General features: G+C 44.8%; 1 protein-coding gene across 11 annotated transcripts in view; it reads left to right on the top strand.

Annotated features, from left to right (window-relative positions):
• Positions 1-18,093, top strand: part of SNX8 (sorting nexin 8) — a 67,248-nt gene that overhangs the window by 32,442 nt on the left and 16,713 nt on the right. For 9 of the 11 annotated variants that reach the window (XM_070484087.1, XM_070484086.1, XM_070484089.1 and 6 more), the window contains one exon: positions 17,900-18,090. In XM_070484087.1, the coding sequence (XP_070340188.1) occupies positions 17,950-18,090 (141 nt within the window). In that variant the 5' untranslated portion in view covers positions 17,900-17,949. Of the gene's footprint in view, positions 1-2,116; positions 2,309-17,899; positions 18,091-18,093 lie in introns of those variants that run through there. The other 2 variants (XM_070484080.1, XM_014846673.3) reach the window with 2 other exon arrangements.

Genomic DNA, 18,093 nt, shown 5'->3' with positions numbered 1-18,093 from the left:
CACAGGATTTGGTGTCATTGGTACCCTGGTTTGAGTGCTGGCCCCACAAGTCACCTTGCTAGCTCTGTGACCTCGGGCGGGCTGCACTGCCAGCTGGGCCTCCTTTTTGCATCCGTGAAATGGGATCACAGCCCTTCCTTAGAGATGGTCTTCCAGGGAGGTTCCAGTCCCAGAGAAGTTTCACTGGTCACGGCTCTTCTGTTACTGGTGGTTGGTATTGCACCCAGCTGTCCAGATAACCATCTTGATTCCTGCTTTTGAATTCGTGGGAAGGGTAAGACAGTGGGGGTGGGGGAAGCACCTTATTAAGGGGAACTTGACTTGTTCCTTAGAATTCGTGGCTGCGTCCAGCTCTCCTGACTTGCAGCTTCAGAGCCACACGCACAGCCCGGGGAGGCTCCTAGGTCCTGAGCACGGCCACTCGAAGTTTCTGTGGCAGCTAGACTTTCTGTCCTGTGCCTGAAACAACCAGAGGCTTCAGAGGTAGATGGTCCCTTCCCTTGTTGATGCGTTCGTTCAAGATGGCGAGCCGTCTGCGTCCCACGTGCAGCTCTGGGCTAGAAAAGTGATGAGTGTGTATTCACAGGAAGAAGAAGAGAGGGAACTCAGGAAACTTAAAAGACAGCTTTACTGAGATATAATTCACATACCGTATACTTCACCCATTTCATGTGTACAATTCAGGGCTTTTTAGCGTATTCACGGAGTTGTGCAGCCTTCACCACAGTTAATTCTAGAACATTCTCATCCCCCTGAAAGAACCTCTGCACCCATGAGTAGTCCCTCCCCGTTCCCCCATGCCCCTCTCCCCCAGCCTGGGCAACCACTGATCTTTCTGTGTCTGTAGATTTGCCTATTCTGAGAATTTCGTATAAATAGAACCATTTAGATGTGGTCTTTTGTGTCTGGCGTCTTTCACTTTGCATAATGTTTTCAAGGTTCGTCCATGTTGTGGCGTGGATCTGTACTCATTTCTTTTTATTGCTGAATAGTGTCCCGTTGTGTGGGTCATGCGCGTTTTACTGACCCGCTCATCAGCTGATGGGCCTTGGGCCGCGTGCACGCTCTGGCTCTTGGGAATCCTGCTGCTGTGAACGGTAGTGAACGAGTTTTTGTGTGGACGTAGGTTTTCACTTCTCTTGGGTATATGACTAGGAGTGGACTTGTTGGGTCACGTCGTAACCTATGTTTAACCTTTTGAGGAGCGGCCAGACTTTTTTCCAGCAAAGTATGAGGGTTCCAGTTTCTCCACGTCCTCCCCAACCCTTGTTATCGCCTTTTCGATGATAACCATCCTAGTGGGTGTGAAGTGGCATTTCATTGTGGTTGGGCATCCTTTTATGTGCTTCTTGGCCTTTCGTACATCTTCTTTGGAGAAATATCTATTCGAATCCTTTGCCTATCTTTAAAATTAAGTAATTTGTCCTTTTAAAAAAAACTTGAGCTGTAAGAATTCTTTATATATTCTAGACACAAGTCACTCATCAGATACATGATTTACAAATATTTTCTCCCATTCTGTGGGCTGTCTTTTCACTTTCTTTTTTTTTTTTTTGAGGAAGATTAGCCCTGAACTAACTACTGCCAGTCTTCCTCTTTTTGCTGAGGAAGACTGGCCCTGAGCTAACATCCATGCCCATCTTCCTCTATTTTATATGTGGCACACCTACCACAGCATGGCTTTTGCCAAGCGGTGCCATGTCCACACCCGGGATCCGAACCGGCGAACCCTGGGCCGCCGAGAAGTGGAATGTGCGAACTTAAGCGCTGCACCACTGGGCCGGCCCTGTGTCTTTTCACTTTCTTGATGGTGCCTTTTGAAGCACGACAGGTTTTAATTTTGATGAAGTCCAGTTGATTTATTTTGTTCTTTTTTTGTTTGTGTTAATTGTTGGTGTCATTATAAGAAGGTTTTGCCTAACCCAAGGTAGGAAGATTTACTTCCATATTTTCTACTGAGTTTTGTGGTTTTAGCTCTAACATTTAGGTCTGTGATCCATTTAGAGTTGGTTTTTGTGGATGGTATGAGGAAGGGGTCCAGTGTTACTCTCTTGCATGTGGAACCCCAGTCGTCCAGGTGCTCCGTGCCTCCCCTGTGCTGGGCAGTATTGGGAAGTCGAAGCTCCCCGAGGGGTGTATGTCCTGGTGTGGGAGAAACCGCAGATGAGGCAGACGGAGGGCAGCTGCACGAGGAGACCCAGGCCAGCCATGAAAGCAGGAAGGAGAACCGACTCTCCCCGGGGCTCAGGAAACCGTTGGCTGTTGAAGTGGTCTTTGAACCGAGCTCTGGAGGCTGGAGACGATTCAGGTGAGAAATTCTCAGCTAATAAGTAGCCGTGGGCTTGGAGGGACCTAAGAGATTGTTTATGCCTACCTTGCTTCAATGTAAAATCACTTTGTGGCAGGAAGATGAAAAACTTTCTTCTCTTGCCGTGTAGGTTGGTTATCCATATGCTGCATTACAGCTTTCTGTAATCGGCGTTTTGCCATGTATTTTGGGGAGAAATGGATATAGCTGAAAATTGGCAGAGAGGCCGCAGCGGAGGTGGGAACACACTGCCAGCCTGAGGATGTCGCTGCTCAGGGCTCGCTGTGGTGGTATCTGTTGACAGCTGTCCTCTGCGTTAGCGGCTTCAGCTTCTCGCTGTAGCTCACTGAGGCACGGTTCCTGTCACCGGCGAGACCTTAATGAGGTCTGTCAGTGCGGGGAGGGCGTGAGGTTGCTACCCACCTTGGAAGCAGACCAGGCGCTGATTAATTTATGTGGCTTCCTGGCCGTGTGAATTAGATTCCTTTTGTTCGGTCAACAAATGTTTATTCCTTTGTTCTGGGCACTGTTCCTGGTCCTCGGGATAGTAATTGTGAACAAAATTAACAAGAAAGCCTGCCATCCTGGAGTTCGCGTTCCGGTAGTGGAGACGGCCAGTATTCAGTAGACGTAATAAGTAAATGGTATATGTCAGAGTGTGGAGGGGGGTGGTGGGGACGCAGGTTGCAGTTGTCACTGAGTAAATGTCATTCAGAGGGATGTTTGCGCCAAGGTTGGAAGGAGAGGAAGGAGTTGGTCTGGCGCGTGTCTGGGGAAGGAGCATCCCAGGCAGAAGAGACAAGAGCGCGAAGGCTCTGAGGCCAGCAGGTGCGTGCTATGCTCAGGGAGCAGCGAGGTGGCCGGTGAGGCTAAAGAGAGATGAGTGAAGGGGACAGGAAGGCAGGGGTGCCTGCTGGCTGAAGAAGGCTAAAAGGACATTTTTGGGGGTAGCGGTGGATTTGAGGAAACCTTGCCTTAAGATCTGTTCTCCTTAGAAAATATTTGCAAATCATAGATCTGACAAGGGGTTAATCTCCAAAATATGTAAAGAACTCACACAACTCAACGACAACCTGGTCAAAAAATGTGCAGAGGATATGAACAGACATTTTTCCAAAGAAGATAAACAGACAACCAAGAGGCACATGAAAAGATGTTCAGCATCCCTAATCATCAGGGAAATGCAGATCAAAACTACAATGAGATATCACCTCACACCCATTAGAACGGCTATAATCACCAAGACAAAAACTAACAGCTGTTGGAGAGGATGTGGAGAAAAGGGAACCCTCACATACTGCTGGTGGGAATGCAAACTGGGAAATCTACTATGGAAAACAGTGTGAAGATTTCTCAAAGAATTGAAAATAGAAATACCATACGACCCAGTTATCCCACTGCTGGGTATTTATCCAAAGAACTTGAAATTGACAATTCAGAGAAACTCATGCACCCCTGTGTTCATGGCAGCACTATTCACAACAGCCAAGATGTGGAAGCAACCCAAGTGCCCATCAACTGACGATTGGATAAAGATGATGTGGTATGTCTACAGTGGAATACTATTCAGCCATAAAAAAAGACAAAATCGTCCCATTTACAACAACATGGATGGACCTTGAGGGTATTATGTTAAGCAAAATAGGCCAGACAGAAAGACAAACACTGCATGATTTCACTCATGTGGAAGATAAACACACACATGGACAAAGAGAACAGATTAGAGGTTACCGGAGGGGAGGGGTTTGGGGGGTGGGCATAAGGGGTGAAAGGGCACATTTATATCATGACTGACAAATAATGGTGTACAACTGAAATGGCACAATGTTATAAACTATTATGACCTCAATAAAAAAAAATGATCTGTTCTCCTTAGCAAACAATTGCTGTTCAGATCCTCAGGAAGCTGAAATTTTAGTTTTCTGTTTTTAATGCCACTAGGATACATCCACAGGTTCCCAAGGTGACCACGCTCAGTCTCCAAGGAGGGGTTCTGAGGAAGGTCGGACTCAGTGTGTGTCTGTTAGTGCTGTGGTGTTTATCGTCCATATGGATGTATGAAAGCTGCTCAAGGAAGTGTCCATGAGCAGGAAAAACTGTGGAATTCTTAGCAAAATATTTTGTTAATGAGGATATCCTTCATGCTGTTTATAATAGCACATGACAGTTCACATGAGAAAGACTAAATAGTTGTTAGTTCCGTGCCCAAGATATTGTGCAATCAGTACAGGTAACAGTCTGAATAACTTCCTAGAAATAGGGAACAGTGGTTATAACGTAAGAGGAAAAATCTTTCAAGATATAAAACGGTGAATTTACTGCAGTTATGTTAAAGAGGCGGAGGCCCACCAGAATGGTGAGGGAAAGACAGAAAATACTGTGCTGGCCAGTGTGGGAGGCAGCTGGCACTCCTCCCGATGGGAGTGTAAGTTGGCTTGCTCACTTTGGAAAACTGGAAATATTTACTGAGCTGAATGTATGAAATCCTGGGATCCAGCAATTTCACTCCTGGAATGTGTCCAACAGAAAGGCGTACGTGTGTCCACCAAAAGGCCTGTGCTGGCGTGTCTGTAGCAGCATGGGAAGACAGTGGAGACGATGCTGACGCCCAGCAGCCACAGAAGGGATAGCCTGATGTGGCCTGATCCACAGGGGAACCCAGGGCGGTGGAAATGGACCGTCTGCAGTTTCGTGCAGTGATGCGGGTGGATTGCGCACATCATGTTCGGTGGAAGGAATCAGACACGGGGAACTCACGGTCTGAGTCCACTTACATAACTTAGAAACAGGCCAAAATAACCTGCGGTGTTAGAAGGCAGCCGTCTCCCTTGGGGAGGAAGTGACCGACAGGGAACTTGGGGGCTGTGGGGAGCTCCTTAGCTCGCATCCCCCTGTCTCTAGGCTGTTGTTACACTCGTGTGCGAATTCACCGACCTGTTCAGTTTTGAGATGTGTGCTTTTCTGTACACATGTTCTGTTTCAATATAAAAAGTTTAAAAAGCCAACGGGAAAAGAAAATAATTATACGCATTTATTATGTATCATTCAGTATAAGATTTCTATATACTTTGTGGACATTTATTTGGGAAAAGTGCAAAGACCTGCCCGGAAGTGACAGCCGTCAACTCTGGGACAGTGGCTACTTTGGAACAGGAAAGAGGGGAGGATGGTATACATCTGTCAGATTTTATTAAAGTTTTTTTCAGAAAAAATATGGCATAATGTCACCTTCAGTGACATCTCAGCGATACGTGGGTGCTGATGCTTCCTGCATTTTCATGTGTGTTTGGAATATTTCACACTGGAACAGATGTCAGTGTATTTAAAGGGCATATAAGGGGAAAGGGTGAACGGAAGAAAAACAGCCTTCATAGTGAGTATTTGGGCGGCTAGGAATTTAGGAGGTTTTTGCTCTTACAGAAAATGTGAAAGAGGAATGTGGTCATGTAGACACATGGAAACAGGCTTGCTAGTTGAAGAATCGTTTCTGTGTCATGCGATAACCCTATACGAGCGGGGAGTAACCCGCCAGCTGAATATGGGTGTGTACAGTGTGCCAGGTTAAAGGGATTTTCTTTATTTCAAAATACTGTCATGTTACGTAAAACCAGTTATTAAAAGAAAAATAAACCTTACGGTTAATGAAGTTGAGGCCATGAAAAATTCCTGTTTGAGCTCCCGAGTGAGGGCTGATCCAAGATCTGACAGGGGACGAAGTCCTTTTAGGGAGTGTCCCCTGCAGATAGAGGCCGCTCTGCTTGCTGACGTTTGGGGGGGATCCCTGACGTTCCCTGGCCACGGAGCTGCTGAATTCTTATTTCTGGGGCCAAGGCCGTGATAAGGAGGAGAAAATTTCTGCTTCCATTTCCTGAGAAAAATTTGTTAATTTTGGAATCAACAGAGTAGCCTAGAAAAGCTTTTAATCAAAGGGAGGAACAGTTTCAGGAGCCTGAGAAGGAACATTCATATTGAGAATTGAGGACACCGGCGGACCCCATTTCACATTATTTCGGTGGAAAAGTCCATTCTCCCATCTGATGAGTAAATACAAGCAAGATGGCAGCATTTTGGAACACCCGCTCTTTCCCAAATCTTGGGGCAAGGATCTGTGCATGGCGCTGAATTCCTTCCCTCTGCTTGCCCTGTGACAGTCGTTCTCGGACTGTGGCCCCTGGACCAGCAGCAGCACCTTGTTAGAAATTCAGATTCTTAGGCCTCACCCTGGACTCTGGGGTTGGGGCCCAACAATCTGTGGGTGGTTTTTTAACAAATGTTCTTTCTTTTTTTCGGTGAGGAAGATTGGCCCTGAGTTAACATCTGTTGCTAACCTTCCTCTTTTTGCTTGAGGAAGACTGTCCCAGAGCTAACATCCATGCCAATCTTCCTCTCTTTTGTGTGTGGGATGCCACCACAGCATGGCTTGATGAGCGGTGTGTAGGTACACACCCAGATCCCAACCTCTGAACCCTGGGCCACCGAAGTGGAGCACGTGAATTTAACCACTACGCCACTGGGCTGGCCCCTGTGGGTTTGTTAAATTGTAAAATATACAAGATGTAAAATTTTAAACATTTTTTGGTGTACGTTTCAGGAGCAGTAAGTACATTCACATTGTTGTGCAACGGTCACCACCATCCACCTCCAGAACTTTCTCATCTTCCTAAACTGAAACTTCCTCGTTAAACGCTCACGCCCCTTCTCCCTCCCCCAGCCCCGGCCCCCACCATTCTGCTTCTGTCTCTATGAATTTGCCTGTTGTAGATACCTCATACAAGTGGAATCATACAGGGTTTGTCCTTTTGTGTCCGGCTTATTTCGCTCAGCATCACGTCGTCACTTATCCATCCATGTGGTATTCCTTCGTATGGCTGGGTGACGTTCATTACTTTTGACTTGTGGACAACCAGCTTGGGGAGTCACAGAATCTTGGAGCTGCCCGTTGGCTGTCGCCCTTCGCGTGCTACAGAGAGGCGCAGCCCTTTGCTTGGGGTCACACGGTGCGTTGGTGGCTGGCCTGGAAGTGACGCAGCTCCCCTCGGTGTGCTGGTTTCGGTGACGCCCGTCAGGCCCGTCTTACAGTCGCCCGGGAGCCAGCGGCGTCTCTGTCAGGGTAGCGAGACATCCAAAGAGGAGCAGAGCGTGAGGCTGTTCCCTGTCGCACGTCAGCCCTTGATCTGTGCGCCGCCTGCAGCAGATGGCCCGAACGCATAGTCTCATGGGGAGTATGTTCTAAGTCTTAGTGGATTTCCAGAATCTTTTTGGATTGGAAGGTAATAGATCTGGAAGGCTGGAGAGAGGATTTCCTGAATGTTTTCTAGTTGCTGGTTACTTTCAGCCCTGCTGTCTCATCCAGTTCCCACGGTGGCCTTTTGGGCAAGGCGCTGTTAGCCCCAGGCGTCTTGCCTGCGGCTCCGAGAGCTGCTTCCTTGCCCAGTGTCTCACGGACAGTGAGTGGCATTTCAAGGCCAGCGCTTCCAACTCCAGGTGAACTTGAGCAGTTTTGTGCCAGGAGGGTTGGAGCCGGGAGAGAAGGCTGTTGGAGAGGCCTAGGCGGGATTGTTGCGGTCTTGATGGTGCAGACGTGATGGCCGGGCCCCGGGGCTGGCATCCTGACCCCATTTTACTGACTATCAGCAGTAAGCTCAGAGTCACTCTTCAGGCCACAGAGCTGGAAAGTGACAGAGACTGGATTTGAACCCGCAGCTATCTGAGGTCAAAACCCGTCCTTTGTCCGCAGCTTTTCAGTCCGGGGCCTGGCCGGCCTCTTGTCTCATCTGTTTATCTTTGTGGGGCTGTTAGTGTGCAGTGCATCTTCCAGGCACCGAGCTCGTGGGGCCACTTCAGTTGGTTTAAGAGGGTGTCCGTTTGATGAGAGTGTTAAAGTCTTCTCAGTGAACTTGACATTTACTCTCAAACCAGAATCTTCCTCCTGGCATTTCTGCCTTTCCACAGCGTGTGGTCCATCACACGTGGTCCGACACATCACGTGACAAGTCCATCAACTTAAGTGATCTTTTCTCCTTCTTTAATTTTTTCTTTTGAAAATATGGCTGTCTTAGTTTAGTAAATGGATCTTTGGAATCGTAACTTTCTTAGGATTGAAACTTCTCCAGGGGGGTTATTCTCAAGGTGGTTGAGACTGATCGAGAGTGAGAATAGTGTCTTTGATTTAAAATGTGCCTTTTGGGTTCTGTCTTGTAAATTCTCCAGTGATCAGAGTTCAAATTCTTCTGCAGCATGGGATCTTCTCGTGATTATCACTGAGTTTCCATTCTGTCATTTTAATCATCAGGAAAATCATAAAAATCAGTACATGCTTACTAGAGAAAACTTTATCTTATTTAAAAGTTTTAATAGAACCCTTGTGGTGCTCCCCAATGATCTTTCCCCCAGAACTTTTATTTTTCTTCTATCTTCCCATTAAATAGGTATTTTCTAGTGTACCATTTAAATTCCCTTGGTGTTTCAATTCCTGTATTTTTTTTGTTATTTTCATAGTGATTGCCATGTGAGTTACAATGAACATTTCTAATGGTCTAGCGAGGCTTTACACCAGTTCAGTTTCCGTGGTATATAGAAACTTCGCTCCTATACCTGTCTGGCTCCATTCTTTCTCCCTCTTCTGCGCTATCCTCATACAAATTACGTTGGTATAAATTGTACGCCCATCAAAACAGATTCATAATTATTACTTTACACAGGTGTCTTTGAGATCAGCTAGAAAAATAAGTTAAAAATAAAAAGTACAGTTATGCGGGGGCTGGCCCCGTGGCCGAGCAGTTAAGTTCGCGCACTCTGCTGCAGGCGGCCCAGTGTTTCGTTGGCTCAAATCCTGGGCGCGGACATGGCACTGCTAATCAAACCACACTGAGGCAGCGTCCCACATGCCACAACTAGAAGGACCCACAATGAAGATTGTACAACTATGTACTAGGGGGCTTTGGGGAGAAAAAAGGGAAAAATAAAATCTTAAAAAAAAAAAAGTACAGTTATGCTGTCTTTTATATTTGCTAATGTAGTCTCCTGGTGCTCTTTATTTCTTCACGTGGATTCATTTCTTGTAGGGAAGCTCTGCCAGCGAGGAATTCTTTCAGTTTTGGGGAACCTGGGACTGTCTTAATTTCTCCTTCATTTTCGAAGGATAGTTTTGCTGGATGTCGAACTCTTAATTGACCGTTTTGACTTTTGGCACTTTCAATATGTGATCCTTCTGCCTCGTGGCCTCTCTGGTTTCTGATGAGAAGTCAGCTGTTAATCCCATGGAGGATCCTTTGTACCCGACATGTCGCTTCTCTCCTGGTGCTTTCACGATTTTTCTCTTTGTCTTTGTATGGTTTGAACAGTTGAATTATGAGGTGTCTAAGTGAGAATCTCTTTGAGATTATCCTCGTTAGAGTTTTTTGAGGTCTTAGATTATTTAAATCAAATTTGGGAAAATTTTGGGCGTTATTTGTTCAAATATTCTTTCTAACCCTTTCTCCTTGTGGACTCTCATTAGGATTACGTTGCTGTGCTTGGTGGTGTCCCACAGGTGTCTGGGGATCTGTTTGTCTTTCTTCATTCTTTTTTTCTTTCTGTCCCTCAGACTGAAAAACCTCAGTTGGCCTGTCTTCAAGTTTGCTGATTTCCCCTCCCGCTCACTCATATCTGCTGTTGAGTTTTTCATCTCAGATATTGAACTTTTCAACTCCAGAGTTTATCTGGTTCTTTTTCGTAGTTTCTGTCTGTTTATTGACACTCCCTGATGGTGAGATACTCCCTCATTCTCCTCATGCGTTTCCTTAGCTATGAGAGATGGTTCCCTTCCGTTCTTTGAACGTATTGAAAATAGCTGCTTTAAGGTCTTTGTCTGATAAGTTCAATTCTGGGCTTCCTCAAGGACACTTCCGTTGATTGTTTTCTCCTCCTGTCTTTGGCTACACTTCCTTGTTTCTTTGCATGTCTTATAAACTTTTGTTGAAAACTGTACAATTTAAACAATATAATGTGGCAACTCTGGAAATAAGTTCCCCCCCCCCAGTCCACCAGAGTGTTGTTGCTGTTTGTCATTGTGTGTTTGCTGTTTGTTTAATGACTTTTCTGGACTAATTCTGTAAAGTCTCTTGAATGAGTTTCTTGTGGTTGCTGTAACAAAGAACCACAAATTGCGGGGCTTAAAACAGCATAAACTTATTGCCTCACGGTTCTGGGGCCAGAAGTCTGAAATCCAGGTGGCAGCTCCCTCTGAGACCTGCAGCGGAGGATCCTTCCTGCCTCTTCCGGCTTCTGGCAGGGGCTGGCAGTCCTCCATGCATCTGGTTTGCGCCTGCAGCTCTTCGGTCTCTGCCTCTGCTGTCCGGTGGCCTCCCCATGTGTCTGTGTCTTCCTGTGGTCTTCTCCTCTTCTTGTAAGAACTCCAGTCACATTGGATCAAGGGCCCGCCCTACCCCAGTATGACCTCATTTTAACTTATTATTACATCAATATATGTACCCTGGGGTGCCACAAACCTTTAGCCTGTTTCCAGGTTCTGAAAAAGCTGATTCTGATGACTTTTGCCAGCGTTGTCATTGTTTTGTGGAGGAGAGGATTTTTGGTGTCCTCACTCTGCCATTCTTACTGATGTCACCTACCTTTTATGTTTAAAGGGTTTATAAAGGTATCATTTACATACCACACAAGTCACTCATTTACAATGTAAAATATGATGGTTTTTAGTATATTTACAGAGTTGTGCAGCCATCACCATAATCAATTTTGGAGCACTTTATCACCTCCCAAAGAAACCCCTTATTCTTCAGCAGTCACTCCCCATTCCCTCCCAGCCCTAGGCAAGCGCTGATCTCCTTTCTGTTTCTATGAGTTTGCCTCTTCTGGATGTTTCATGTAGATGGGCTCATCCCACACCTGGTCTTTTATGACTGGCCTCTTTTGCTCAGCATCATGTTTTCAAGGTTCATCTGTGTTGTAGCATGAATCTGTGCTTCATTCCTTTTGTTGTTGTTGTTGAGGAAGATTGCCCTGAGCTAACATCTGCTGCCGATCCTCCTCTTTTTGCTGAGGAAGACTGGCCCTGAGCTGATATCCGTGCCCATCCTCTATTTTATGTGGGACGCCTGCCACAGCATGGCTTGATGAGCAGTGTGTAGGTCCACACCCGGGATCCAGACCAGCAAATTCTGGGCCGCCGTAGTGGAATGTGCAAACTTAACCACTGTGCCACGGGGCCGGCCTGCCTCATTCCCTTTTATGGCCGAATAATACTCCATTGTATGGATGGACCACTTTATCTATCCATTCATCAGATGATGCACATTTGGGTTCTTCTGCTCTTTGGCTCATAAATAACATTGCTGTGGACGTTTGTACAGGTCTTTGTGTGGATGTGCGTTTTCATTTCTCTCGCGTATATACCGAGGAGTAGAATTGCTGGGTCATCCAGTAACTACTTCTAACATTCTGAGAAACTGCCAGATCGTTTTTGAAAGCAGCTGCACCACTGACACACCTACCAGCACATGTGAGCGTTTTCCATATCCGCAGCAATGCTCCTTAGAGTCTCTTTTTTCTTTTTTAAATCAGAGCCTGCATAGCGAGCAGTGTCTTACTGTGGCCGTGATTTGCATTTCCGTGACCGGTAATGATGCTGAGCATCTTGTCATGTGCTTACTGGCCATTTGTGTGTCTTTGGAAAAATGTCTATGCAAATCCTTTGGCCATTTTTAAATTGGTTTGTCTCTTTGTACCGAGTTGTAAGAGTTCTTTATATTTTCCAGATCAAGTCCCTTACCATATATACAATTTGCAAATATTTTCTCTGGTAAAAGTCTTCTTCCCCTGTTACCTTTTTAGCTTTAGTATTTCCTGTTTTTCCGCATATTCTGTGGTCTAGTTAAATAAGACTTTGCTTTTCCCCAGAGATGCTCTGTTTTTCACTCCTGAAAATACAGTAAGTGTCAGTAAACATTCCTTCAGCGAATGCTCCTTGAGCCCCTCCCTTGGCTGGGCTCCCAAGCAGCCGGCACGCGTCTGAGAGTGGAGCCGGGTAGCCTGCCCTCTTGGAGGTGGCGTGCTGGGGCTGTGTCCTGGCCTCCTCCTCTGGCTCCCAGGGTGCCGGTAAAGTTATCACAGCCGATTCCCATCCTCCCAGAGCTCGGATATTTTTGGATGTGCCTGGCAGGGGTGGATGCTCAGGAGCTGTTTGCGGAGTGGATGGATGAATCAGCGAGCTCAGCGCTCGGTCTCATTCATCACTGTATTCCCTGGAGTGTGTTTAAGAGACGCCCGGGGCTCACTGAGGATACATGTGGTCCCTAAGGAGATTGCAACACAGTTTCAGGGCCATCAGAAGATTTCTACACGGAAAGGGGCTGGGTTCTTGGGATGACTTGGGAGAATGGTACCCTTCAGAGCTGTGGTCTCCATGCACTTTTTGGCCATTAAGGTATTGGGGCCTCCTAAGACACACACACACTTGCACACATATGCACATACACACCCCCTCTGACACACACACTCATAGACAGACACATGTGCACACTCATGAACATATATCCTCATACACTCACACACTTACACACCCCCATATATACAAATACTCAGACACATATGTACACACTCATGAACATATATCCTCATACACTCACTCACTTACACACCCCCATATATACAAATACTCAGACACATATGTGCACACTCATGAACATATATCCTCATACACTCACTCACTTACACACCCTCATACATACAAATACTCAGACACATATGTGCACACTCATGAACATATATCCTCATACACTCACTCACTTACACACCCCTCATATATACAAATACTCAGACACACATGTGCACACTCATGAACATATATCCTCATACACTCACACACTTACACCCCCCCATATATACAAATACTCAGACACATATGTGCACACTCATGAACATATATCCTCATACACTCACTCACTTACACACCCCTCATATATACAAATACTCAGACACACATGTGCACACTCATGAACATATATCCTCATACACTCACTCACTTACACACCCCCCATATATACAAATACTCAGACACATATGTACACACTCATGAACATATATCCTCATACACTCACTCACTTACACACCCCCCATATATACAAATACTCAGACACATATGTACACACTCATGAACATATATCCTCATACACTCACACACCCCCCATATATACAAATACTCAGACACATATGTGCACACTCATGAACATATATCCTCATACACTCACTCACTTACACACCCCTCATATATACAAATACTCAGACACACATGTGCACACTCATGAACATATATCCTCATACACTCACACACTTACACCCCCCCATATATACAAATACTCAGACACATATGTGCACACTCATGAACATATATCCTCATACACTCACTCACTTACACACCCCTCATATATACAAATACTCAGACACACATGTGCACACTCATGAACATATATCCTCATACACTCACTCACTTACACACCCCCCATATATACAAATACTCAGACACATATGTACACACTCATGAACATATATCCTCATACACTCACTTACACACCCCCCATATATACAAATACTCAGACACATATGTGCACACTCATGAACATATATCCTCATACACTCACTCACTTACACACCCCTCATATATACAAATACTCAGACACACATGTGCACACTCATGAACATATATCCTCATACACTCACACACTTACACCCCCCCATATATACAAATACTCAGACACATATGTGCACACTCATGAACATATATCCTCATACACTCACTCACTTACACACCCCTCATATATACAAATACTCAGACACATATGTGCACACTCATGAACATATATCCTCATACACTCACTCACTTACACACCCCTCATATATACAAATACTCAGACACATATGTACACACTCATGAACATATATCCTCATACACTCACTCACTTACACACCCTCATATATACAAATACTCAGACACATATGTGCACACTCATGAACATATATCCTCATACACTCACTCACTTACACACCCCTCATATATACAAATACTCAGACACATATGTGCACACTCATGAACATATATCCTCATACACTCACTCACTTACACACCCCTCATATATACAAATACTCAGACACATATGTACACACTCATGAACATATATCCTCATACACTCACTCACTCATACACACCCTCATATATACAAATACTCAGACACATATGTGCACACTCATGAACATATATCCTCATACACTCACTCACTTACACCCCCATATATACAAATACTCAGACACATATGTACACACTCATGAACATATATCCTCATACACTCACTTATACACACACCCCTCATATATACAAATACTCAGACACATGTGCACACTCATGAACATATATCCTCATACACTCACTCACTTACACCCCCATATATACAAATACTCAGACACACATGTGCACACTCATGAACATATATCCTCATACACTCACTCACTTACACCCCCATATATACAAATACTCAGACACACATGTGCACACTCATGAACATATATCCTCATACACTCACTCACTTACACACCCCTCATATATACAAATACTCAGACACATATGTGCACACTCATGAACATATATCCTCATACACTCACTCACTTACACACCCCTCATATATACAAATACTCAGACACATATGTACACACTCATGAACATATATCCTCATACACTCACTCACTCATACACACCCTCATATATACAAATACTCAGACACATATGTGCACACTCATGAACATATATCCTCATACACTCACTCACTTACACCCCCATATATACAAATACTCAGACACATATGTACACACTCATGAACATATATCCTCATACACTCACTTATACACACACCCCTCATATATACAAATACTCAGACACATGTGCACACTCATGAACATATATCCTCATACACTCACTCACTTACACCCCCATATATACAAATACTCAGACACACATGTGCACACTCACGAACATATATCCTCATACACTCACTCACTTACACCCCCATATATACAAATACTCAGACACATATGTGCACACTCATGAACATATATCCTCATACACTCACTCACTTACACCCCCATATATACAAATACTCAGACACATATGTACACACTCATGAACATATATCCTCATACACTCACTTATACACACACCCCTCATATATACAAATACTCAGACACATGTGCACACTCATGAACATATATCCTCATACACTCACTCACTTACACCCCCATATATACAAATACTCAGACACATATGTGCACACTCATGAACATATATCCTCATACACTCACTCACTTACACACCCTCATATATACAAATACTCAGACACACATGTGCACACTCACGAACATATATCCTCATACACTCACTCACTTACACCCCCCATATATACAAATACTCAGACACATATGTACACACTCATGAACATATATCCTCATACACTCACTCACTTACACACACCCCTCATATATACAAATACTCAGACACATATGTGCACACTCATGAACATATATCCTCATACACTCACTCACTTACACACCCTCATATATACAAATACTCAGACACATGTGCACACTCATGAACATATATCCTCATACACTCACTCACTTACACACCCCCCATATATACAAATACTCAGACACATATGTACACACTCATGAACATATATCCTCATACACTCACTTATACACACACCCCTCATATATACAAATACTCAGACACACATGTGCACACTCACGAACATATATCCTCATACACTCACACACTTACACCCCTCATATATACAAATACTCAGACACATATGTGCACACTCATGAACATATATCCTCATACACTCACTCACTTACACACCCTCATATATACAAATACTCAGACACACATGTGCACACTCATGAACATATATCCTCATACACTCACTCACTTACACCCCCCCATATATACAAATACTCAGACACATGTGCACACTCATGAACATATATCCTCATACACTCACTCACTTACACACCCCATATACACATGTACTCCTATACACACATTCACGCACACGCACACACATACGCACACTCATGCACACGTGCTGCCCTACTACTGCATTAGGTACGTTGTAATAATGCCACAAGAGTATAAAGTAGAAAGGCGGAGAGAGAAAATACAACTAGGATGGCCAGTGTTTCCTTCCTGCACCCCGTGACCTGTGTGACCCGGGCCCGGTGCCTTTACCTGGGAGCTCGCTGCTCTCGAGCGCATAATACTTAGTTTTTGGGTGTAGTTTTTATGAGGTCCTTGGGGATTTCCAAATAAATGTTAAGGCTTTAGTTTATTTTCTTTCTTAAGCTTTCAGGTCAGTTAAAGGCAGCTACATTTTAAATCCTAAAATGCTGAGTAATTTCACAGGTGAAAATAATCTAGTCATTAATTTTGTCTTAGAATGTAGACCAAAATCTTGCCTCGAAGAATTACTTTAAGGAATAAATCATAAAAAGTGATCCAACCAGATTGTGGAAAATTTGGAAAATAGAGAAAAGAAACGTGCAGTTTGTTGTCCTTATTTATAGCAATGTTAATTGAAAGAAGACCTTTTTTCCCCTGTAGGATACTTTAACTTTATTTTTATTTATTTATTTTTTTTGCTGGGGAAGATTGTCCCTGAGCTAACATCCGTGCCGCTCTTCCTCTACTGTGTGTGTGGGTCGCTGCCACAACATGGCTGACGAGTGCTGTAGGTTCTCACCCAGGATCGGAACCTGCGACCCTGGGCTGCCGAAGCAGAGTGCGCTACACTTAACCACTAGGTCATGGGGTCGGCCCCAACCTTATTATTTTTTTTTGTCTGTAAAGAACTTTTTTCTCTCTGAGGTTCTAAAACTCAGTACTCAAAACCAAATGACTGTCTAATGTGATTTCTTTGTTTGCAGGTTGTTAGGCTTAAAATCTCTCTGTCTTTGCTGCTCCGTGAATGATACGTGGGTGACTCTTATCTACAAGGAAGCTGAAGTTTTAGGCCTTAATTCTTTCATTCGTATGGTCAGGATTTCTAGCTCTAAGTAAGCACATAGGTTTTTTTTTTTTTTTTTTTTTTTACCAATTAGAGTGATTGCTTTGGCCTGTGGAAACGATATGCGTTAATTCTAGAAACGCCAGGACATGTGCACAATAAGATGGCCAGTTTCTTTTGTTTTAATCTCTTTTCTGGACTCTAGAGAAAAGGAGGACTCTTTTTTGCACATAGATTATGAACAGTTCACTTCTCTTTCTTTCCCCAAGTTGAAAGCTGATTTGACTGGTCCTAGAAACGTGGGTGTGCTGATTCACAGGCAGGTGGACGCCTCTGGCGTGGTGATTGGTGTGAGCAGGACGTGCCCCGGGCATCAGCTCCGCAGTCTGAATGAATAAGTGTGACCTGGCGAGCCTGGGCTTTGGCTGGGGACGTGGCCGGAGTCCACGTGCTGAGCCCGCACCAAGCGGAGGGAGGAGAGCCGGTGGGAGCCTGCACTTTCCGAGCAGCCGTTTTCATTGGGCGTTGGCCTTCTCTCCTCCAGACTTGCCTGTGCCCCAGGTCTGCGAGCGCAGGGACCCAGACCCCAGCCGAATGCAGATGCCTCAGGGGAACCCGCTGCTGCTGTCTCACACCCTGCAGGAGCTGCTGGCCAGGGACACCGTGCAGGTGGAGCTCATTCCCGAGAAGAAGGGTCTTTTCCTGAAGCACGTGGAGTATGAGGTTTCCAGCCAGGTA

This window comes from Equus asinus, chromosome 14 (assembly GCF_041296235.1).
Source record: "Equus asinus isolate D_3611 breed Donkey chromosome 14, EquAss-T2T_v2, whole genome shotgun sequence".
NCBI classification, from domain to species: Eukaryota; Metazoa; Chordata; class Mammalia; order Perissodactyla; family Equidae; genus Equus; species Equus asinus.
The sequence above is the reverse complement of the archived record's forward strand: the minus strand, read 5'-3'. Positions and strand labels throughout refer to the sequence as shown.